General features: G+C 37.6%; 1 protein-coding gene across 1 annotated transcript in view; it reads right to left on the minus strand.

The window, feature by feature from the left end:
- The window catches only part of ppa2 (inorganic pyrophosphatase 2), a 176,919-nt gene that overhangs the window by 30,600 nt on the left and 119,816 nt on the right, over nt 1-26,503 (minus strand). Inside the window, exons 3-4 of the mRNA XM_039759191.1 lie at nt 15,671-15,724; nt 3,997-4,116 (exon numbers count right to left, since the gene is read on the minus strand). Of these exons, the coding sequence (XP_039615125.1) occupies nt 3,997-4,116; nt 15,671-15,724 (174 nt within the window). The remainder of the gene's footprint in view (nt 1-3,996; nt 4,117-15,670; nt 15,725-26,503) is intronic.

Raw genomic sequence — 26,503 nt, forward strand, 5'->3', positions numbered from 1 at the left:
GAATCAATCACCTTCTTTGTTATCCAATTTTCATTTTCCCAGATTCTAAAACACAAGCCACTAGATGACTGGAAATCAAAAGTCATAGTTCAGTGGAGCTTTTTGTAGTAAACATTGCTTAAATAATAGGTTTCCTGTTTTAACATGTAATGCCTTGTCAGTCATATCCACAGAATACACCGATTTTCAAACTGTTTTCACTAAATTTCTAGCACTACCACCACACTGTAAATAAGATTGCATTATTGAAATTCTACCATATGCACCATTACCTAAAGGAATAATTTATGTATCATTCAAACCCAAGCATGCAGCCAAGGAGAAAATTTTACAACGTAGTTTTATTTAGCCTAGAAGTCCAATAAAGTGCTGTTTTTTTCTTTGTAGAGAAAAAAAGCAATGGATCACATCTTTGCTTTAGCATTTGACTACAAAGAGTTAAACCAAATTACAACAAAGAATAATTGCTGATTCCCACTCATCTCTTTGCTACTGAATCAAGTAATAGGTGATGACCATGGTGTTCTAAATTAGACCTGCACAGTGCATACAATTTGATTTGCATTAGAGAAGGAGATGAGCGGGAAACTGCTTTTAATATAGCTAACGGGAGTTACGAGTATATGGTAAAGTCAGATTGCAAATGTGTTGGCTGTCGTTCAGTCATTCATGAATGACACCTTTTGAGACCTATTAGGAAATTATCTTCTAGTGTATATAGATGAAATTCTTATTTTCTCTAAAGATATGGAACGTTACATGCTACTAGTGAGAGAAGTCGTTCAATAGTTATGTGATAATAACCTATTTGTGAAATTGGAAAAATGTGAGTTTCATCAAGATAAATTCTTGTTTTTGGGTTCCAAATTTTCCTAATAATAATAATACATTTTATTTATATAGCGCCTTTCCTATGCTCAAGGCTCTTCACACAGTCTTAGAAAAAAAAAAAACAGCAGGGTATATGTAACATTGTATACAAATGTTTTCCTGAATAGAAACAAGCATTAAATAGAATAAAGGAAAACAAACCAGAGTAAAATACTAAATTCAACACTAAAAGAAAAACCTAACAAATAACCTAATTTGTGATATAACAGACACACAAATTATCCTGAGCACCTGGGCAGAGACGTAAACTGAAAGAAAGGGCAGAATGTTGTCAAGTTAAAAGCCTTCATAAATAGATGAGTTTTAAAGTTTTTTTCAAAACTAATTAATTTAGAGGTGTCATTCCAAAGTCTGGGTGCTATGGAGCTGAAGGCCCTGACACCCATAGAGGGCAAGTTAGTGTGAGGCACTACAAAATTACCAGAATCAGAGGACCTTAGTAGGCCAACAGGAGGATAGTGATTTAGAAGGTCACTGATGTAGTCCGGTGCAAGGCTATTTAAAGCTTTGTAGGTTATTAATAGAATTTTATATGCAATCCTGTAAGACACAGGGAGCCAGTGAAGGCAAAACAGGATGAGTGTGATGTGCTCACTGTTGCTGGTTCATGTCAGGACTTTTGCAACAGAGTTTTGAATCAACTGGAGCTGTGATATAAGATTAGAGGGGGCACCTGCCAGCAGCGAGTTAAAATAATCAATGTGGGATGTGATAAAAGCATGGACAAGTTTCTCAGCATTAGAAAAGGAGAGGAATGAGCGAACATGGGATAAGGGTCTGGCCATGGATCAGTCTAAGATTTAGGCTATCCTTAGCTAATCTTATCCAGAGAGTGTCAAACAAGTGCAAAAATTCATTGGATTTGCTAACTATTACCATAGGGCTCGTTAAAAAATTGTTATTCATTTGTCTCTCACTTCTTTCACAAAGAAGCATGACAAAAGATTGTGGGGACTCATGAGTCTTAGAAAGCTTTTGAAGAGCTGAAATCCTTATTCACCTCAACCACTGTATTATGACATCCTGATCCCATGATACAATTTCTTGTGGGACTGGACACGTCCAATTCCAGAGTGTGGGAACATTTCTGTCTCAAAGATTATCAAGTACAGGACTTACACATCCTTGAGCCTTCTTTTCTAAAAAAAAATTAAATGCTGGTGAAGAAAATTATGAACTTTCAGCTATAAAATTAACAGTAGAAGAATGGAGACATTGGTTAGAGGGAGCAACTTTTTTACTTATATAAATCTTGTGTGTTTAGAGACTGTTAAATGTCAAAATGCCTGTCATATCCAGTGGCCTTTATTGTTTAATTGTTTTGACTTTACCACCTCTTCCTGTCCAGGAAATAAGAATAGGAAAGCTGATGCTGTCTGTTGACTCTTCAATTCTGATAAAGTGACCTCTACTCCTACAGTAAACCAGTATATCCACCAGAAAAAAACTATAGCTACTGCTATGAGTATATGCATTTATGACCTTTTTGACATAACCAAATGTGCACTGAATGCTGCCTGAACTCTGGCTGAATTTGCCAGAAATGCTTTATATCATTTAGCTTTAAGAATGTCACCTCTGGAGTGTCAATATGGGTTCCAATCTAATCTACTGAACATCTTCTATTAAGACTTTTGTACCTAGTCTGGCTGAGTACTTTGCTAGGATCTGATCCAAGTAGCAGCTGTTTGGGGGAACTTGACAGGGTGGGCCTCTCTGCCAAACTATTTGCTGATTGCAGAAGATGATTAGCTCCTGTTTTACAAGGGGTGCAAAGAGTGTGGCTCACAGTAAGAGACATCCGCCTCGGGTTCCATCCTATAAACTGGTATTCCATTACAGTATATTGATCTATATGTGGTTAAAAGGCAGGTTGGTTCTGTTTCTTACAATTTGTCCTGCCATCTCATTTTAAGGTGCATTTGACTTCCATGTATCCTAACTTAAACTGGTTCATTCCAGTTCTTATTTTGTTCTTCCTTTTCTACCTCCCCCATTCATTCTACTTTGGATTCATAAGGAATAATAATAATACCTAATCCACTGGAAGGATTAGTGTCCTGAGGATCTTTCACAGGTTCATTGCTTTGAGGTTCATGTACCTAATATGTTATTGTATTTTCATATACAGTACATTATCCATGTGAGCAGGGTGGTCATGTCCAGAACCTAGAGGTGCTCAGTTATTATTTCTATTTTTCTTATTTTATTTTATAACCTTTCTTAAGTTTTTCATAAAACATTTACATATAGTTAAGGGTTTATAAACCCAAGGATTCTAGATCTGATATTTATTTGCTTCTATAAAGTGCTATTGTAAATTTAAATATTTTTACCATATTTCCCACAATACCATTTTGTTTAATGCGGACATAACCATATTGTGGAGTGGTTGTTACCACCTTGGTAAGGAAATTAGCCAGCAGTTAGTATCTATGCCATCACTGAATTGTGGTTATAATGATCACAAAGCACACTTCCTATCTATCTGAGTTTGAAAAAAAGTAACATAAGCATTCTGTGTGTTTATTTGGTTGTTGCTCCTGGTAAACTAATTCTGTTCTATGCATTTTAAACTGTGATTTAGGATTTTTAATTTTGGCGAGATAATAGTGTCTTATTGACTTCCTGGTTTAGAATTATTGTTTATTTCCTTGGCTCGCATCTCTTCCTCTGGTCCTTTCTTGAAAAAATACCTGTCACTTTCTTGTTGTCAAAACAATATTCAAGCAATGTTGGCAACCTTTATTTTAAACCAAAATACCAAAAAACTCTTGAGTGTGTGCAGATGACCAAAAAAATATACCAAAAAAAACAATCTTCACACTAGGCAGCCACTTGCTGCAGTTGTTACAGATGGGAATCATTATGACATTTTTATAAATAAAATAATATATACAGTGTATATTAAAACAAGACCTGCCAAGAACAGCAGTATTAGGGCTTAATCAGCAAAAGACACACATACTTTTAAACTCATGTAGAAATTCTACATACAGAATTATAGAATCTTAATGAATTCTGATCAAAGATATACAAAAACTGTGACTTTCATTAATACAATATAATGCATTAAAGTAAAACAAGAAATGTAATAGTATTTACCTGTGGAAGGGCTCCATAGTTCCAAATATAACCTTTATAAGGAAAAACATTTGAAATATAACGGAGTCTGCCTTTTTTTACATCCTGTTTAATAGGATTAAGTGGTTCTTTAGTGGAAATCTGCAAAAGAAGATTGTCAAGTATATTTGTGAATGTCTACATCATGTTTTTCTTTTTTTTTTTACAAAAAATAGCAGAACTAAGATACAACAACATAATAACTGGAACTACTGTATCTAATTGCTGTGTCATATATGACAATTTTTAAAATTTGTCTTGCGTAAGTGAATAAAATAAGTATCTGTAACCTGAACTTTAAAAGACTGAACAAAAGTAGTAATAGTGAGGTAAAATATGCATGCATAGACAGATAGATATATTCACATTGCTCTTCTGAACAATTGTTTCACAGAGCAGCCTTTGCAACCAATGCAGTGTGAACAAATCTGTCCTCATGAAGCAAAAAGTGGGACTGTCAAAAGTTTTCCTAACAGCTTTTCCCCATCTGACTGCTGCAGATACAAAAGCAAATCAGAGTATGTGAGCCTTTAGAGGCATATTAACAATTGTTAACAATTACAACTTCAGTTTAATAAAAAGTGTGCATGATCTTGCAGGCACTGGCTTAGAACTGAACTTTACTTGGTGTTGAAATCACTGTGATTCCACTGTAGTTTAGACTCTAGGTAACAGCAATGAATCGTTTTTTTCACATCTAGTTAAAAATCCAAAAGCTTGAGATTCTCCTTACAGCATTGGAGGCAGTGATGCTTCATTTCATGAGTGAACATTCTGGTTGACTAATGTTCACAGAACTTTTTTTCATGTTAACTGTTCGTGAAGAGGGGATTTAGCTAACACATAACTGATCCCTATAGTGCATGATTTTTGAAAAATCTTCACTCAAAGATTTTTTTCATTATAACTTGGTTTATGGTTGACAACATTTTCTCCTTCCACTAATGTTGAAGACTGAATAGATCTTAGGTTAGATTTGAATAAAGCCTTGTTACAAGACAATTCTGCAGCCGATCACTTGATTTAAGACATGTAAGTTTCTGGAAGATTTTCCCATTTCCACACAGGCTCTCTGGAGCTCAGCCAGAACAGTCACCAGGGGCTTCATGTATAATGCCATGCGTAGAACTCACACTATAACATGGTGTAAGCACAAAAGCGGGAATGTGCGTAGGCACAGAAAAAATCCAGATGCATAAATCTGTGCGCACGCAAACTTCCAGTTTCTTCCGCTACATAAATCCCGGTCAGCGTGAAAAGTAACGCACGTGCACGCACCTGCTTTCCCGCCCCAACTTCTCCCAGAATTATGCCTCTTTGAATATGCAATTTAATATAAATAGCCCTTAAGCTCAGCCTTCTGTGAAAAGTCAATGGGAAAAGCACGTGGGAAAATATAACAATTTCAGCGAATACCAAGTGGAGGAAAGGAAAAACTTAATATTTGTTGGTTTAAACAGAGGTATAATCAACAAAAGGAAGTTGATCGAGTGACAGAGTATCAGAGAAACTCGAAAGCTCAAGTTCACAAAGTCGCACAGTGCCCGAAATAAAAAAGAAGTCACATATCAAAGTCGCCATGAAAAGGCGAGTCGCAGCCCACCGTCTGAGTGTCATATGAAAGCTTATTAGGGTACAGACAAAAAAAACATAGGCACACAGTGGGAAAAAAGCACAAAATGTCAACTTTAATCTCTAAATTTCCACTTTAATCATGTAGTTTATTTTGTCATTAAAGCAGAACATCATAAACTTCATTTTAAAGTTGTTTAATTTACTAGTTTCTCAAATCCCATCATATCTAAAGCAGGTCGTTAAATGCTTTGTTTTGTATTTGATCATCTATGTGCTCTATGTGTGTGAATCACTACGTGCTTCCGGGCGTCTCTTTCTCCGACAGGACACAGAATCCATTACATTTGTGATATTACAGCTCTCTGAATAATTAAAATACTGAGATGTATATGTGATATAATTTTCATGATGATAGGAGTTAAATCATGTTATTAAACATGGGAACATGGTGGCGCAGTGATTGTTGTCTCATGCAAGATGCTTGCTGCGCCATGCTCGACCTTCGATGAAATACTTTATTGTAGCAGTACTGTCTCTTTCAAATGTACTAACCCCCAATTCCTGTCCTTACTTTTCTTTCTCCAAATACCCAATCACCACACAATCATCTCTGTAATAGACGTTAAGCCATCTGTAAGCTTAGAACGCTGATTCTTCAAAACTTTTAAGGAACATTGAAATATCTTCATAGTACGTGTTTAATTATACTATCCATCTATCCTACCAGTGTTGCGCCAGCACAAGCAAGAATACAGCGCGAGGCAGGAACAATCCGTGAACAGAGCGCTAGCTCCTAGCTAGTGCTGTGGCACGGTGTCCTGGCATATTTAATTATTAACAATATAGATTACTGTGGTGGGCTGGCGCCTTGCCCGGGGTTTGTTTCCTACCTTGCACCCTGTGTTGGCTGGGATTGGCTCCAATATATATATATATATATATATATATATATATATATATATATATATATATATATATATATATATATATATATATATATATATATATATATATATATATATATATATAATTCACTAAGGGCACGCAAGACAGAGAGCGCAAGACAGAGAGCCACGCCTGCCAACTCACAGAGCCCTGCTTACCAACTCTAAGACCATGGGATATGCACAACAGAGCTCCGCCCACCAACTCTAACTCTCCTGCTGTGTCCACCCTCGCTCTCGAGGCATACATACTGCTTGCTTATGTGCCCGCACGCAACACCTCACCAAACAGCCTCAGTCACTTTTGTCTCTGCTACACTCCATGTAAACCTCAGAGCCACATTGACTTTTCATTGTTCTTTTCGATTCCGGCTGCATTTCTATATATATAATCAAGCAAGTCATCCGACCATGGGGTACGCACGACAGAGCCCCGCCCACTCTAACCCTCCTCCCACGTCATGAGGAACGCACGACAGAGCCCCGCCCGCCATCTCTAATCCTCCTTCCATATCCACCGTCGCTCTCGAGGCTAAAGAGAAGGCTAAATCAAACAGCAATAATTAGCAAACAAACAAAGATAACTGGCAGTAACACTGCAAAATTCACAATTGGTATGTCAGTTTGAAAAGATAAGTTTTGAGGGTAGTTTTAAAATGTGTTATTGAATCGAGCTGATGTATATGAGAAAGAAGAGAATTCACGAGTTGAGGAGCACTAAGAGAGGTGCTCGAGCTCCCATAGCACAGAGATTGATGTGTGGTACAGAAAGTACAGCTGCAGATGAGAATCAGAGTGAGTGAGACTAGTGTCAGTCTGTAGGAAATCAGTGAGGTTATGGAGAGCTTTAAATGTTAAGAGCAGTATTTAGTATTGTATTCTGTAGTTAACAGGGAGCAAGTGAAGTTGAGAGAGAATTGGTGTAGTATGTTCAGTGGATTTAGAACAGCAGGTTATTACACTGGCAGCAGAATTTTGAATAAATTGTAAGCGATGGATACGTTTTTGTGGGATGACAGATAGAATAGCATTACAGTAATCTATACGTGAGGTGGCTCGGGCATTAACCAATACTTTAGTACTGTGTTGCATAAGAACAGGACGATGTCTAGAAATGTTTCGGTGATGGAAGAAGGCAGTTCGAGAAAGGTTACTTATACAGGAGGAATTATTTAATAATAATAATAATAATAATAAAAGTAATTATTATTATTATTATTTAATAATTGCCATTATTAGTGTATAAATAGATATAAATAATTGCATGTAAATGATTTGCCAAAATCTGTTGTATATAAATGATACTGTTTAAAACGTTATTGTTTTTTCATCAGAAAACCCGGTTTCCATGTCTACCTGTATTAGTTTAAATGGCACTTTCACCACTCGCAATAGTGCAGACGCGCTGACTTATCATGTCGACTGGGCAACACAGTGAATGCGTCGTCTATCTATATATGTCTATGTTTTCCGTAGCCTGCTACAGGAAGGTACTCTCTCGACCACTGGCATTGGTTTCGCTCCTTGCTATTTTCGTTATACTGCGACGGTGGTTTCTTAAGCCTTTGCTATACTGAATTCCTTTCTCACCGTTTTCTGTTCCTATTCTTACACCGCCGTATGCTACGGCAGGCTTCGGCTAGTATAGATTATTTAAATGAAGTTAAAGTTTTATCTGTGTAACATAATAAACATATTTTGCTGCATTTCATCTTAAAAATGACATTGTCATCATATGTAAATAAGCGCTTTATAAAGTGGCTCAGGTTGTGTAATATTATAACTGTAGTCTAAGTTTACAGTGAGGTAATTCTACTTATAAGTACAAACAGTTCTACAAGGAGCACTTGATTGAGTGCGTTTATAGTTCTTGGGATGAAACTGTTTCTGAACCGCGAGGTCCGTACAGGAAAGGCTTTGAAATGTTTGCCATGTGAAAGGCAGTTCAATAGACAGCATGGCTGAGGCAGTGTGTGCTTGATGCTGTATACCGATAATTCTCTTTCTCAGATTCTGTAGATCTTTGATTCCCCACTCAGATACAGTGATATAAATACTCTACAGTAAGTGGTGCAGTGAGAGTAATATGGAAAAAGATGATCCGCTGAGGCAACCCCTAATGAGAGCAGCTGAAAGAAAAAGAAGAAGAACATGCAGTGATAGTAACAACAAGCAGCTATTGTATTTAGAATAGTTTGACCATTCCGTGGACCATTATATTGTTACTGGTTAATTACAATTAGATGCATTCAGCTAATAAACAATATGCGGTTAATTTCAGTGTATTTATAAAGCCGTGTCAGGGATGTGGATCTGAAAAATAAAGGATAACCACACAGGAACAGTAGCACTAGCACTACTTTGACGCTAGGTGCCGCCAGTCTGCAAAACTGAGTGGAGAACTTGCGTATGCCAGGGTATGAGGTACCATGGAAATTTGCGTGGGTTTACGTCAAGTTTAGGTTTTATACATCGTGATTTGAACGCAGAAACCTTCTTATGCCACATTTTTGTGTGTACGCACTATTTATACATGAGGCCACAGGCCCTTTGTCACCTCTTTTACCAAGGCTCTTTTGCCAAAATTGCTCAGTTTGGCTCGGTGTCCAGCTCTACAAAGAGTTGCTTTGTTACAAACATCCTCTTTTCAGGAATTATGAAGGCAGCTGTTCTCTTGGGAACCTTCAGTGCTGCTTTCTATATCTAAGCTGTGAAGGGAATTCCTTCGACCCTGTGGCTTGGATTTTGGTTTTTGCTCTGATACATGCTATCAATTTATATACGCAGGTATGTGCCTTTCCTAATCAGTTCCAATCAATTGAACTGACCACAGGTGAACTCCAAGGAAGTTGTAGGAGCATCTCAATGATGATCAATAAATTGGGGAGCATTTGACCAAATTTCAATTGCCATAGTAAATAGTCTGAATATTCATGTCAATATAATATTTTATATTTTGTATTTTTTAATACACTAGGGAGCCCCACTCCCTGCTCACTTCGCTTGCCAACCCCCAGGTTTGGTTAACCCTGCTCACTTCGCTTGCCAACCCCCAGGTTTGGTTAACCAGATTTAATTTATTTTTTTTAATTTAAAGAGATATTATTTTCATGGGAATTGTTACATATGCATTATTTTCACTTTTACTTTAAAACTTCAGTTAAAACAATATTTGGAATTAAATTTTCTTCAAGATCGCATTGAATATTGATTCCATGTTTGGATTTACATTCTCTCTACTAAATAAACTGACTTTTTTGAATATTTGTCCCTGTGATTTATTAATTGTCATAGCAAAAGCTATTCTCACGGGAAACTGTAAACGTTTTAATATGAATGGCATATCAAAATCTCCTTTTGCGTCTAATGTTATTTGTGGAATATGTACTACATTATCTTTCTTGTCGTCTGTTAAAATTTTACGTTAGAATTGTTTGACCAATCTGTACTAATAAAAGGCAAAGCCCTCACTGACTGACTGACTGACTGACTAACTCATTACTAATTCTCCAACTTCCTGTGTAGATAGAAGGCTGAAATTTGGCAGGCTCATTCCTTACAGCTTACTTACAAAAGTTAGGCAGGTTTCATTTCGAAATTCTACACATAATGGTCATAACTGGAACCTACTTACGTACATATATACGGCCATAGCCTGCAGCTCGGTCGCCGTGTGAGGCGGAGTTTCATCCCTCATCGTCACTTCTCCCACGTAATTGAGTACCTGCCTATATAAGGCCAGCCGTCAGCGGCACTCCAATAGAAGCACTCTGCCTCTAAATATTCGCGGGTGAAGGACTGTGCTTATGCAGACGAAGATGAGATGGTCAGGGTGGTGTTTGGCACAAACCCAGTGAAATTGTGATAGAAACTTTTAAGTGCCAGGTCTTAGCTAACATTAAAAAAAGTCGTGGACATCGCGCGAGATAGCACAAGCACAGCTGAGAACCTTCGATGCATGTACTCCGAGCGGTTCACGTGAACTGATTGTGAACGCAGTACGCAGAGAACAAGGAAGAGCTCCAAAGTGCGCTATACAAAAAATGCATTACACAATTGAGAAGGCAGCAAAAGAATATGAAGTGATTGACACATACAAGCATATTCATAAGTGCAGCTACTGCGGAAACAAAGCACGGTGTAAACATTAAGTTTAAATTAAGTTCATAGACAGGCTGCCGCTGGCGTTTGTCATGCCTACGACGAATACGATATTCGCGAGATATGAGTTTAATGAGAAGACGCAGGGTATAAACGAGACAGGGTATAAACGGATCACTTTGTAGCGTTGTTAAAATTGGTGTAATGGAGTTTAAATTGCTGGTGAAGGACTGTGCTTATGCAAACGAATAGGAAAGCAAGGTGTGAAGCTTAACTTTAAATTAGGTTCATACACACTCTGCCGCTGGAGTTTGTCATGCCTAAGACGAATGCGATATTCGCGAGATACAAGTTTAATGAGAGGATGCAGGGTATAAATAAGACTTTTCATCACTTTGTAACAGAGTTAAAATTGCTGGTGAAGGACTGTGCTTATGCAAACCAAGATGAGATGGTCAGGTATAGAATAGTGTTTGGCACAAACTCAGCAAAAGTGCGAGAGAAACTTTTAAGTGCCGGGTCTGAGCTAACATTAAATAAAGCCGCACACATCGCAAGATCACACGAGATAGCACAAGCACAGCTGAGAAGCTTCAATGCATGTACTCCGAGCGGCTCACGTGAACTGACTTTGCAGGACTGGGAAAGGTAAACCCGTGCACGCAGTGAGAGATGTCTCAGATAAAGAGGAAGACGAGATGTTTATTGATGCAGTAAGAAAGGAACAACCCTCTGAATCTGAACAAGCCTTTATAGACATATCAATAGGAAAGCAAGGTGTAAAGCTTAAATTTAAATTAAGTTCATAGACACGCTGCCGCTAAATATTCGCAGGCAAATCCACAACTTAATACCGGGAATGCCTGTTAAACATCTAACACTTCGATGAATGAAACCTGTTATCTTTACAACGGCTGACAAACACAGAATATAACTTCAACACAACACATCCTCCAAATACGAACCTGATTGAAAGAAATAATCATAATCAAATCCTTGATGACAGCAACACGCATAACAATGACAAAACAATTACATTGACAATCATGTTACGTTATTTTTAAAATGTTTCCTTTTCTTTATCATAACTTCTTTAACACACTATTTCTCCGCTGCGAAGAGCGGGTATTTTGCTAGTTTTTAATACAACTAATCTTGTTCCATTGCATAGTCCATCACTCATACATAAATTATGCAATAACATTATGATACATCCTTCTTTCAACAGTAATTTGGCCAGTGGAAGACCGGATGGTGCTAACGCTTATAGATATTCTATAGGATATTGTAAATTGATATTTTGATATGTCCGCACGATCACCACCAACTGCTTCAGCATAGTCTATTGGTACGCATTGAATCAGTTTGCTGTGTAACTGATAGACAATTTTCACGTTAATTCGTTTGACTTCATTGTTTCTCGCTGCCATATTTAAATGAATGGGTGATTCTAAATTGGATCTTCATAAGTGTGTGTGTCCCTAAGTAAGCCTTTTAATAGACTGGTGTCTGTCCAGGTTAAGTGCAGGAATGCACCTGATGACCATGGTCTTGTTTGAAAATAGTTGTGTAACTAGGGCGTGACTTGAAAGAATCTCATGGTAAAAGTCTCCGTCTCATGGGGCTTCCTTCAAAAAAGTCTCTTCAAAAAGTCAAGTCTTGTCGCAGGATTAGTCTTGTCTCGTCCCAAGAATTTTTTATTAGAGAGATTTGCACAAATTTCCATAATCCTATTTTTACTTTGTCATTCTGCTGTATTGAATGTTGCTTGATGAAGGGAAAAAATTTATTTATATGATTTTAGCACAAGGTGGCTACATAACAAAATGTGAAAAAAACTGAAGTAGTCTGAATACTTTCTGAATTCACTATATATACATAGACACAAGTATAATTAGGATCTAATGAGTTTTACAATCATGAAAATAAAAAGGTAATACTTTAAAAACATTGTTTACATGGACCTGGAGTCTACCTCAGCAGCACTAGGCACAAGGCACCAACTAAATACCAACAGAACTTTAATACACTGCAGAATACATTTGCACACACACAGCCATACTCAAACCCACATAATTTGCTGATCAAGTTATGTTAATTAATTTAAAGGGCATATTTTTTATGTTGGAAAAAGCTCATTCATACAGTGCATCCGGAAAGTATTCACAGCGCATCACTTTTTCCACATTTTGTTAGGTTACAGCCTTATTCCAAAATGGATTAAATTCATTTTTTTCTTCAAAATTCTACACACAACACCCCATTAATGGCAACGTGAAAAAAGTTTACTTGAGGTTTTTGCAAATTTATTTAAAATAAAAAAACTGAGAAAGCACATGTACATAAGTATTCACAGTCTTTGCCATGAAGCTCAAAATTGAGCTCAGGTGCATCCTGTTTCCCCTGATTATCCTTGAGATGTTTCTGCAGCTTAATTGGAGTCCAGCTGTGGTAAATTCAGTTGATTGGATGGGATTTGAAAAGGCACACACCTGTCTATATAAGGTCCCACAATTGACAGTTCATGTCAGAGCACAAGCCAAGCATGAAGTCAAAGGAATTGTCTGTAGACCTCCGAGACAGGATTGTCTCGAGGCACAAATCTGGGGAAGGTTACAGAAAAATTTCTGCTGCTTTGAAGGTCCTAATGAGCACAGTGGCCTCCATCATCCATAAGTGGAAGAAGTTCAAAACCACCAGGACTCTTCCTAGAGCTGGCCGTCCATCTAAACTGAGCGATCGGGGTAGAAGGGCCTTAGTCAGGGAGGTGACCAAGAACCCGATGGTCACTCTGTCAGAGCTCCAGAGGTCCTCTGTGGAGAGAAGAGAACCTTCCAGGACAACCATCTCTGCATTAATCCACCAATCAGGCCTGTATGGTAGAGTGGCCAGACGGAAGCCACTCCTTAGTAAAAGGCACGTGGCAGCCTGCCTGGAGTTTGCTAAAAGGCACCTGAAAGACTCTCAGACCATGAGAAACAAAATTCTCTGGTCTGATGAGACAAAGATTGAACTCTTTGGTGTGAATGCCAGGCGTCACGTTTGGAGGAAACCAGGCACCACTTATCACCAGGCCAATACCATCCCTACAGTGAAGCATGGTGGTGGCAGCATCATGCTGTGGGGATGTTTTTCAGCGGCAGGAACTGGGAGACTAGTCAGGATACAGGGAAAGATAACTGCAGCAATGTACAGAGACATCCTGGATGAAAACCTGCTCCAGAGCACTCTTCACCTCAGACTGAGACGACAGTTCATCTTTCAGCAGGACAACAACCCTAAGCACACAGCCAAGATATCAAAGGAGTGGCTTCAGAACAACTCTGTGAATGTCCTTGAGTGGCCCAGCCAGAGCCCAGAGTTGAATCTGATTGAATATCTCTGGAGAGATCTTAAAATGGCTGTGCACCGACGCTTCCCATTCAACCTGATGGAGCTTGAGAGGTGCTGCAAAGAGGAATGGGCAAAACTGGCCAAGGATAGGTGTGCCAAGCATGTGGCATCATATTCAAAAAGACTTGAGGCTGTAATTGCTGCCAAAGGTGCATTGACAAAGTATTGAGCAAAGGCTGTGAATACTTATGTACATATGATTTCTCAGTTTTTTTATTTTTAATAAATTTGCAAAAACCTCAAGCAAACTTTTTTCATGTTTTCATTATGGGGTGTTGTGTGTAGAATTCTGAAGAAAAAAATGAATTTAATCCATTTTGGAATGAGGCTGTAACATAACAAAATGTGGAAAAAGTGATGCACTGTAAATATTTTCTGGATGCACTGTACATAGGGATAATGTGCAAAATTTAGACAGGCAGTGATAGGGAAATGAATCAAAGTATCTGCAATTATGAGGCAGCAGTGTTACCCACTGTGTCTAAATAAAATCATAATTAGTAAATGACTCACAGATAAGGACACTACTTTGCTTAGGTGAAATAACAGGAAAATGCTCTTTCTGATTTCCACCCTGTTCTATCTGAATGATATTCCAAACCTGACTTAGTTATTCAAAGATTGTTTGTAGAATCTACAACATACTACTTTTCTGATATCTTCTACTTTTCCAAAACCTATACCCTGTCATTCATACAGCAAGTGTACACAACATTAAATTATAAAACATGACTTAAAACCAGAAAAAGGTTTGCATGAAAACAAATTTATAAACTATGCATGAGGAAGTTTCCCCTCATCAAGACTGAAAAGAAAAGAGATAAACTGATTGTGTGCAAGGTGAATTTAACCACAGCTCACTTAAGTCTGAAATCTGAAGTTCCTTACAAGTTAAAGCCTTTTATTCTTATTTGTGAAACAGTCTTTTGCTTATCTCGAGTACAAGTTGAAGATCTTTGGTAAAGTTCAGTCAAATGTTCCACTGTAACCGTTTATCTTTATTTAGATATCTATTAAGTAACTTAACAGAAACATAGCTACGAGGAAGTGTCCATAGAGACCAACAAAAAATAACATTAGATAAGGTTAGTTAACCTACCCTAAAGAGCATAAAAAATAAAAATAAAAAACTCAACAAACCAGACAAGTAAGAATAAATCCAAACACTAAAATAAATGGAGATCATACCACACAGAAAACAAGTGTGTCAGGAACAAAGCTTATATGCATATAACTGAGCCTCAGTTTTGAAGGTCTGTTGTGGAGATTTCCTACTTCTACTTATTGTACCACCATGGGGCCACAGATTCCCATTGTAACAATGTTTTATCAAGGTCAACAAAATACTAAAGACATTTTAACTACAATAAAATTGTGATTTCTTCTCTCCTAAATATTCTGTCAAGAAAAGGCAATAATTGCAAACTATTACAATTTGGGTAAACTGCTCTATTAAGCAGTGGCCCTAATAAAAATCCTATAAATAAAACAATTTAAAATATATTATAAACTAGTAGACTACTTTATATACACTGTGTACTTTACAAATTGTATGTAATTAGTTCATTTAAAAAAATGTTAAGTCTTATCATGCAGTCAAAATGCATACATTTGCGTCTTAATGTTGGTTTACACAAACATACCTCCATTTTGGCGTTTGTCCATCTAGGTACTTCAACCACCATATTGAAAACAGTCTGAAAAAATACATGATGCAAATGTCTTATTATTTAAGCAAACTTCATGACAAAAAGTACATTTTTTAATTGTTGAATTTATTCTAACCCATGTTTCCATTGATTTGTTCTTCTTAACACAGCTGAACTTTCACAAAAAAAAGGGAACACAATAAAATTTTAAATATGTACAGTATTAAAAAATTAAGTACACCCAAATACATTTTTAAAATTATTTTTCAATATACTGTATATGGACAGATCAAGATTTGATCTTAATTTAAAAAGTATCTTTAAATAAGGGTGATGCAAATGGAAAAAACAATTAAAATTTGATTTCGCAATTTTTACTCATTGAAAAATTGAGATCAGATATACCAACATGTGCATGTGAAAAAGGTAAGTACAACCTTGGCTCTAACAGCTGGTATTGACCCTGTTGGCAGAAGCAACCTCAAGTAGCTATGTCTTCTAACTATCTACCAGTCACTGACATCAAGTTTCCTACTCCTTAAACCAGCATTGTTTCAGCTGTGCAATGTTTGAGGGGTGTCTTGCATGTACTTCCTGTTTCAAATCACCCCACAGCATCTCAATTAGATTCACATCTAGGCCTTGACTTGGCCACTCTAGAACCATCAATTTCTTTATTTCAGCCATTCCTTGGTGTGTTTGCTGATATATGAATGGTCATTATCATGTTGAAAGGTCCACTCTCTGTTGAGTTTCAGTGTTCTGACATTCTCAAGCACCCTCTGGTACAAGGAAGAATTTATAGTGATTTTATGATTGTGAGCTGCCCAGACCCTGATGCAATAAAGTAGCCTCAAATAATAACATTTCTACCATCATGCTTTACAGTTGGTATCAAGTTATTCTGATTAAAAGCAGTCTTTAGTTTTTGCAAAACATGTCTTCTGCTACTGTTGCCAAATAACTAATTCTATTTTGCCAAGTCTGTCTAGAGCACATTGTTCTGGAGGTCCTGGTCTGAGCATAGTTGTTAGTGGGCAAAATTTTGTCTTTCTCTGATGTTTCTGGACAGCAAAGGTTTCTTCCTGGCAGATCTTCCATTTAAATTATTTTAACAGTAGACTCATGCACTTTGACATCAACAGTGGCAAAAGCTGCCTGAAAGTCCTGCAATGAAATTCTGGGTTTACTTCTTTCAGCATCTTGCATTCTGCTGTCAGGTTAAACCTGCTTGACATCTTCTACAGTTGTAGATGATCAGTGGAAATCTCTGATTTTAAATTGTTTGGAGATCTTTTTAAATCCCTTCCCAATGTCACAGACAACACAGGTTGGCTGACATCCCAGCCAGGTTGGTTGCTGGTACCTTTCCCGGCCAAGTACCCCTAAAAGAAAGGCAAAGGGAGACTATTGTTCAGGGTATTCCCCATGTACACAGGGTGGTAGCATCCTGTTGATGGAGCACCCATATGTACATCTTTAGGGCAGGTTGGGAGTTGTAGTTCCTGATGGGGTACTTGGGGGCTGCTGGGGGGGTTACAGGTGTATATGTCAATGTAAATGACAATACTCTGGCACCGGAAGTACTCCTGTGTCTGACATAAAATAAAACGCCTCACTTGCCTTGTGGAGTTAGTGTCGGGAAGCAGAGGATGAAACTCTCCAAGAGGAGTAGAAGGATAGGAAAGAAATTCGGAATTACCCCTTACTTGTGAAATATTTTCTGTGGTTTTCTGTTTGTTAAGGTACAGTGTATAATAAGTGAATTGTATTTGAACCCGTGACTGTGTTGGGTGTGATTGTTACTGGTTACATTGGCATGTTCTTCAGAATTCCTGGGTGTCTACTACATAAAAAAATATTTTTATGATCAAACCCAAAACAACAACCCATACACTTCCAGTACTGACATTCTCAGCAGAAATGGAAAAGAAAATCACAAAGAAAATCAGTGTTGGGAGGCAAAGGATGAAGTTCACTGGGAGGAGTGGAAGGAGAGGAAAGAAATTGGAACAATCTTTTACTTGCAATATTTTTGCTATGGTTTTCTGTTCATTAAGGTACTGTGTGTAATTTGCTCAATCATCTGCTGGCTTGCTGCTGCTGCCGTGCCGCGTGATCTGCATCTCGCACGGCGCTTCAAACATTTAAAAGCCTGTACAGCAGCTGTCCTTTTATGTCACTGCCTTGTCTCTCTTCTCCCCCCCCACATCCTCTGCTCCTGTTTGTGATTCTGCTCCTGAGGAACGCCCCTATGAAGAAGAAGATTTTCTATTCTTTTAATTGAGAGACAGAACTGTCCCCTCCGACTACACACAGAGTTTGATTCACTCCTGAAAGAGACTGATGTGTGTCTGAAGTGTTTAAATAACATTTGTCTCTAAAATCTTCTGTATATCTGTGCAACTCTGTGACTCAAGCATGAGAGCGTATGTGGATTTCGCTTTCACCAAAAAACAAATCTTTAAATTCTTGAGGATATGCCTCTTCATTGGGAAGAAACACTACTTTTCCGTGATGGCAACACAAATGAGATGATCTACAAGTCTCCGACTTAAAGTTTAAATCTGAACAATATAATCAATCTGTTTTCGCTGTTCCGTTATTTCCCTGAGTAATAATTTCCATTTGTTTGCACTAATGCGATCTTTACTATCATTTTTTTCAGACTTTCAAATTTTCACACTTCCATTATCTCTAACCTGCTCTGCATGTGTATCTCGCCAATGTTTTTGAATTCTTTATGGCATTCTACTTTGTCATCTACTCTTTGTCTTTTATTTTCGGGCCCAGGCGTGGTTAAATCTCTTGGCACAAAAAAATTGTCTCTCTGAGAAAGTCATGTCTCATCTCATCCCAAGATTTTTTTTATATAATAGAGAGATATTTGTAGTTAATAATGCTCTAGGGAAACCCACACACCACATCCCCTTTATGCCACAGTGTTGACAGCGAATGCACAGAGAAATGGGGTGTGCCAGTTTATGTAAGTCAAGGCCGTCTACAGAAACAGAAGCAAAATGAAAGGAAGAATCTCAAAAAAGTAAGGCTCAAAGAAATTGCATTTACGCATTTATTAACTGCTATAAAGCTGGATGGCACAGTGGCACAATGGTAGTGTTGCTGTCTCGCAGTAAGGAGACCAGGGTTCGTGTCCCAGTTCCTCCATGCATAGAGTTTGCATGCTCTCCCCGTGTCTGTGTGGGTTTCCTCCGACAGTCTAAAGACTGACGACACTAAATTGGCGTGTGTGTGTGTTTGCCTTGCGATCTACAGATGCCCTGTCCAGAGTTTGTTCCTGCCTTATGCCCAATTTTGGCTGGGATAGGCTTCATCACCCCCTGTGACCCTGCTCAGGAATAAGTGGGTGACTGACTATAAAGCTGAAGTGCTTCCCATGTGCTGTGGTTGTGAGTGTAATGAATTTTCTGCAGCTCATCCAGTAAGATTTCATCTGGAACCTTGTGGCAAATGCTGATGTGGAGAATACAGTTCTCATCAGCCAGTACACTACTCCAGATGATTTCATTAGTTCTTACAAAGTTTAAATAAGAGCATAAACAGATATGGCATGTAATCAAAGGAAGTAACTGCTATGTTTTTTTTATGAAATAAAAATGTCATTGTCTTGATTGATTTTTGTCTCAATCTTGGACTGTGTTTAGACAAGCTGCATTTACAAAAGGCACTTATTAAAATCTAGACCCTTTACTAAGAAATGTATTGCCAAAATCAGAGTATGCAGTGTTGCCAAACTCGTAAGGAGCAATCCTCTTCTTTCTAAACATCCCCTCCCAAACAAAAACTAACAAACAGGAAAAAAAAGAAAAACACACACGCTGCAAATTCACTGATGGAGTCAAACCATGACGGAACAGAATGAAGCATGATTTTTTCCTATAGCATGGGTTGCCAACCGTGGCTGCAGGTTTTCATTCTAACCCTTTTCTTAATGAGTGATCTGTTTTTGCCAGTAATGAACTTCTTTGGAACTAATTTTAATTGACTTGCTTTTGAAAACTCAGACACCCTTAAATGTTTGTTCTTCCTTAATTAGCAGCCAAACAATAATGAGATACAAAATGAGCCAAAGCAACGGGTGCCTATCATACAATATCTTAAAATAAAGAAAGATGAAGGTCTCAGGAATGTTGATCTGCTCAGGACCCCAAAACATTTTAACAGTGCTCTTAGAAAATAGAAAATCAACAATTTTATCAATGTATGCTAATGCACCACATGATCAGCAACAAATCACGGAATTAAAGAACGAGTTTAATTAACAACAAGAATCGGTGCCTCATTAAACAGCTGGTTGGCTCGTTCACTTCACGTTTATTTTCTGTCTAGGTGCCATTTAAGGAAAGAAATGAAGCAATTCAGAGGAATGAGGAAGAAATTCAGGGGAACAAATCTTAAAAAATCAATTCAATTAAAATGAATTCACAAGCAGTTAATAGCAGCACAAACAGGGCACTAATTAAAAAAAAGGGTTAGAATAAAAACCTACAGCCATGGTGGTCCCCCAGGACTGGAAGTTGGCGACCCCTCTCCTATAGCATAGTTAATGGAGGTGCTGTTTTTCACAATATGATTATAAAAGAACATGATGGTGGCTTTGAGTATAGTAATTAGTAACTTCTGTTTTTTTTTTTGTTTTTTTTGGTAGACATTTATTCAAACCCATTATATAATGGAGCAGTATTAATTTTACACTTTGATGCTAATGGGGAGTCAAGATATTTAGCCATTTTTAGGCTTTCAATTAATCAATTTTAAATCACTTTTGTAGCAGTACTGAATACCACTATTGGTGAAAAATGTTTCACTAATTGACAATTACATATAACACATTCAACAGCTGCTCGAGTGAATTAATATTAGCTCCTGGTTAACAAAAAATTTTTTTTTTACAGAAAACTAATTACTTAGTTACAAAGTACTTCTTCTGATACAACTGATTAACTAAAAGCACTATAACTTAAACCCACTTTCTTAGAAAATGTACCTGGCAAAGCCAAGTAAAACTGCTAGGTTAACAAATTTTTTAGTTCACCAGACAAATTAGATAAACTTTATTAATCCAAAGGGGAAATGAAAAAATGAGAGATTTTATATTACAATTGATATATATTTCCCTAAGTTGTCTTAACTGACAAATCTTGCACATAGTATATTAAGATAGGGGTCTATACGTACAAAGCATTTTCCAAACCTGGATATCTATGCAAAAAACAATGTACGGTTTGCATTAAATTAGTTGAAATTTTTATTACAGTATTCATTTCAAAATTTACAAGAAATTTGGCAAATTACAGGCTAAAAGGAATCTTGGGATGTTCAAGAAGAGCAGCATATAAATTAGAAAGAACATCAAAGAGGTGAAGAAAAACTACCACACCAAACATAGTTATGTCCTTCACAGTTCAGAATATGGTGCCATTGGGAGTTGCAAAATAAATAAAGGTGGACTACAGAAGTCATCACCAAACAAAAATGAATGAAAAACTAACACAGACCAATTAAAATTTGACACACAGTTAACATAGAATAATGAGATGAAACCCACTCAATCCAATTTAGACCTGCAGGAATCCTGAGCCTACCCCAGTGGTATTTTCTGCAAAAGTAGGAATTATCCATGGACAGCACACCAGATCATCATAATGTTTCACACAATTAAAAAAGGGCACATTAAATATAGAGAATGGAATGATGAATTTATTATACTATATAACTGTGGATTTTTTTGTCTAAATAAATAATGAGCAGATATGCTAGGCCACTTTAAGAAGATTCTGGACCTCAAGTTTAACCTAAGAAGTGAGACTCATAGGCCCCTTTCCCTAGCCACACCTGCCTACTCATACTGTGTGAATCCAAGGTGTTCCCAGGCCATCTGGGAGAAATAATCCTCTCGGCAGACCATGGGACCTCCCCAAAGCCTCTTTCCTGCTGTTCACAATACCTGTGCAAGGAGGCAACCGTATCAGATGCCTGAACCACCTTAATAGACTCTTGTCGATGTCAAGGGTCAGTGACTCAACTCCGAGCCTCTCCAACATGGCATTGACCATGCAGAAGTTAAATAAAGAGCCCACTCCCATCTATCGGCTTTTCCATGGTTAAACTCCACAGTAAAGGAGAGTCCGGCCTCTTTTGAGCAGTTTGGTTCCACAATCAAGTGAGTGGGTGGACATGAGCCACCAACTCCAGCTCCTTGTCCCATGTCACACAAGTCAGTTTTTGTGTCTAGATTCCAGTCCACCAAGACCTCTGCCTTTGACTGCTACCCTATTCCAAGAGGTTTTTTTGTCTCCTTTACAGATGCAGCAAAATTGTAATAAGGGTGGCCTGACTATGTTTTATTTCACCTTATTGAATAGGCATTATGTGTCAAGCCAACAGCACATAATTTGTTTGTTGAGGTAAGTAAATACGTATTAATGACACTGAAAAAAGAAAAAAAAGTAGAAAAAAGTAGGGATTTTAACGCATTATAGTAATAAAAGGAAGATCTGAATAATGACAGTTACTTTCCTTTTGCATTAATAAGAACATCTTAGCATGAAACAATTAAGATCAAATGTAGAACTTTTAGGATACTGGAGAAGTATTTAGAAAAAATGCTCTGAGTACACTTATAGATCAAAAAGCAGGGCAGTAAAATAGGGAAAAAACAGTCTCAAACTTTGTTGTGAAGGAGTGCGGCTGTATTACTAATAAAGATAGTAAATTATCTTTTCAAAATTATGAAACAGTTGATTAATGAAGTGATGTGCAAAAACAGACCTACAAAATACTTTTGGTTGTTGGATCAAACTATTCTTTAAACCAGTTTGTTTGCACCACATATGCAGAATAGACTAACATTAGAAAACTTACCTTTCTTTTAGAGAAAATGTATAACTAACTGTCACCCTCTTTTCTCTTGTTCAAGCTTTTTTGCTTTCTTGTCTGGGATTTGGAATTTGACTTTGACATTTCAATTTAAGCGCACTGAAAATGCACCTAAAGTTGGCTAGTAAGTATGTGGAATATGGCTCTATGATAAAAGTTTGTGAGGACTGGCCTGAACCATTCTGGCTAAAAGAGAGGGAGGAAATACAAAGTAGAGACTGGTCTGTTACTTTTGGCAAAAAACATTAGTTTGTAAACCATAAGTAAATTATTCTTGTAAATGTAATTGCAATAACTGGTGAACAAAAACTCATTAAATTATGTTGCAGCATTTTAGGGCCCTGTCAATCAAAAGTCCTTGGAATTATACCAACTCCCTAATGACACCACTGTCTCTGAGTGTTCATTAGTGCTCAGGAGGTGCACAGAGAGATAAAGGACTGTTACATTTTTTTTCTCTGGGAGACCCAGAGGCACAGAGGTTAGCACTGCTGCCCAACAGCTTAAGTCACCTTTTTGGCCAATATAATTGGCCCAGAATAGTTGCCAGACACTTCTCTTACCCTTTTGGACACTTAATAGATCACTGCAGCATTATAATCCACTCAAAACTAGCTCAGTTTCTCCTTCCCTATTCACTTCAATGCATTTCAGTGAGTTTGCTGAACAAAACAGAATCAAAAACTAAAACCAAGGCTTTGAAAAGAAACTGCCCAACAAATTAGTTTTCTCATAGTTAAAAATGTATAGAGGAATGAATGTTTTGGGAAAAAAGATAAATACATGTATTTTTAAATGTGACAATAAATAAAAACAAAATATCACTCGGATATAAATAATTAAATGTTTCATGAAATATACAGAATGTGTTGCTGCTTATTTATTTATGTGTTTAGTTATTTCTTCATTTAGTTATTTCAGTGACACTGCATGCAACATGAATTACGCTTGGAATTAATTAATTTTTTTTCAATTGGTGAATCATTGATAGAGTGCACAAAAATGATTAAAATGGACACAGGCCTCAGAAACAAGCAAACTAGACCTGCACTGCAATATAGGCCTGGACCAAAGTGTTGGCCTCTGTTGTAATAGAGGTTCACGGTGCTGGTGCATTTGTAAATAAATAACAATTGATACTTGTGTCTTCAGGTGGTATGAGGTAGTGCGTCAAGTGCAGGTCCAGTGCAGGATGTGGGAGCGGATGGCCCTGTGCTTTGTGCACAGTGCTAGAGCTGTGATTGCCAAAGCTGTGCCTCACCCTCGTTTTAAAAAGAAAAGCACGAGGGTTGGAGGGGGAAAAAGACAGGCAGACAGAACGGAAACAGGCTGTGGAGAGAGCAGCATAGGGTGGAGAGATAAGACTGGCCAGCCAGCCAGGTAGTGGGAAAGAGGCAGTGCGAACATGGGCCTTAATGAATGAGCGATGGAGTGGCGTTTCATGGGATGGTTCGCCTCACAGATTATTTGTGTGGAGTGGGTGAAAGCATGGTGAAGTCCTCCCCAGGGATCCAAGGCACGACTGCGGGAGCGTAAAGGATGATGGGATAATGACTGACCCTGGATGGTCTGGCTAGAGTCGTGTGAAGCAGCTATGACAGTGGCCGGGTGGGGAAGATCATGGCTGTTAGTGTCTCCGCCAGCTGTATGATCAATGGGTAAGCTGGGTAGACGGTGATACAGTTGTGCTGAGCTCTTCAGACTGTATACTAAGGACTCAATGGCTGTGGTGTTGTTTTTTTCTTTCTCGTTTTAAAGCTGGAGATTAACCTGTGAATTTCACTTTTTTATGTATTATTTATTGAAGATCTTTGAGCACTGTACTTGTGGACACAGTTTTGATATTTTTAATAAAAGCACTGTGGCACCTTTCCACCTACCCCATGCTATGTACATTATGGATGGTTGCAGGATCAAGAGGCTCCCACGTGCAGCAGGAAGTGTGGAGTCAACCCACACTTTTACAGCCTCACCCTCTCAAACAGCCAAGCCCCAAAGTCTACAGGCAGACTTTCATCTTGCATATGCCCAAAAATAGTGCAAATGCTTTAGATATCGAAATGTGTTCATAGGAAATATTGTAAAAAAAAAATTTCCAAAAAAAAAACCAGAAACCTATAAAATGTAGATATTTCTTGCATAAGAATGTAGGAAACAGAGGCAGGAGCAACAAAATCAATATGAGATCGTGTCGGTGGGGTTCAGGGGCTGGCATGCAAGCCAGGTTGTACTTTATTTCAGTACTAGGCTGACCCACCTGTTAAGGCGACCGACTTTTAAGTTGACCACTTCTGAAGGCAATTCAATATGTAGATCAATTTGATATTTTATACAAACTCATTAATTTGGTTATATTGCATTTGAGCGGTATTACTTTAATACTCGTAGTTTCTGTTATTTTTGTGATGAAATTTAAACTTTTTTTCTATATTGAGTTCGCCCTTTTGAACCCCCCGATATTTACTACGCGGTGAGGCATTTGTACTCCATCAACATTAATTATTTCCAGAGACATAATTTTGTCTTTTTCCAGCGCATCGCGCACAAAAGCAAGGGAACAATGGGAGCACCAGAACTATGCTCACATCATGTTGCTTCGTACCGCAAGCTGCAAGTAGTAAGTCTATGATAAGCGGAATACCGATATGCTTTCCACTCACGGGATGGAAGGACAATCCCGATTGCTTTTATATAGTAAGAAAGAAGAAGAAGATATCGCACAGTCTAGAGTAGAAAATCATCTTTTACCGGGAAAAACAAAGCTACAAATCCCATCGTGCATTGCAAAATGGGCGTGTGTGAAACTCTGTGCCTGCGTAGCACTCACGGGACGGAAGGACAATCCCGACCGCTTTTATATAGAAGGATGATAAGGATGATTCTATTTCAGTACTGCTGTCTTTGTGTTGGTGCATTTGGGCTGAAATTATCGTGGCAAAATATTGTAGTTTTCAATTCTCCTCTATTTGTAGTCACTCTATTCAAAAATAATTGCTATATTTCTATCACTATGCACATTGAAACCTACTATTCTGAATCTGTATCCGAAAAAATGTAAATAACATGTCTGCGCATCAGCAAAAAACTTAAAGTACCACCCACCCAGTAAAGCTGAACAGCATGCCACAGGCAGACATGTCTTAGGGTTGTGTGTTTCTGTTTAAGAAGTCTTGTGCTTTTGAATTTTCAGTATTATTTTTGCCCAATTATTAAATAAAAAAACATTCACAAAGAAAGTTGATGAGAAAAACCAAACTACCCCTACATCATTCAGTAAACAATTCTTCATTCATTCTTTTAACATTTTAATTTTGCTAATTAAACATTATGTCCATACATTATATGTATTAAATGTATGTATGCTAAGGCTCCGTTGCAAGCAGGGGGTAACAAGGTGTGCATCAAAGTCACCATGAGGCTAGATCCTGCCATGCATTTTATTGTCTTTTCTTTTCAGCCTTGCAAGCTTAGACTTCACCTGTTTGTTGAAATATAATATTACTAACTGAAATGCTAATTGTGAAAAATGCCTTTTAAACCAAGTAGTTAGAAATCATTTGATGTTATTTTCTAATATTGCTCTCTAATATCCACCAAATATACTGTTTACCTTTGTTCTTTATTGGTTCTAATGGTCTCTATGAATATTCCCTAATTTTGTGGTTCATAGAAAATTTTGCTCTGAATCGCACCCCCTGCAGACAGCCAAGAATGAGATCCTGGCTGAATTATAACATTCTGAGATTCAGTTCAATTCAGTTATTATATACAGTGGTGTGAAAAACTATTTGCCCCCTTCCTGATTTCTTATTCTTTTGCATGTTTGTCACACAAAATGTTTCTGATCATCAAACACATTTAACCATTAGTCAAATATAACACAAGTAAACACAAAATGCAGTTTTTAAATGATGGTTTTATTATTTA

The sequence above is a fragment of the Polypterus senegalus genome, chromosome 7 (genome assembly GCF_016835505.1).
Source record: "Polypterus senegalus isolate Bchr_013 chromosome 7, ASM1683550v1, whole genome shotgun sequence".
Classification (NCBI taxonomy): domain Eukaryota; kingdom Metazoa; phylum Chordata; class Cladistia; order Polypteriformes; family Polypteridae; genus Polypterus; species Polypterus senegalus.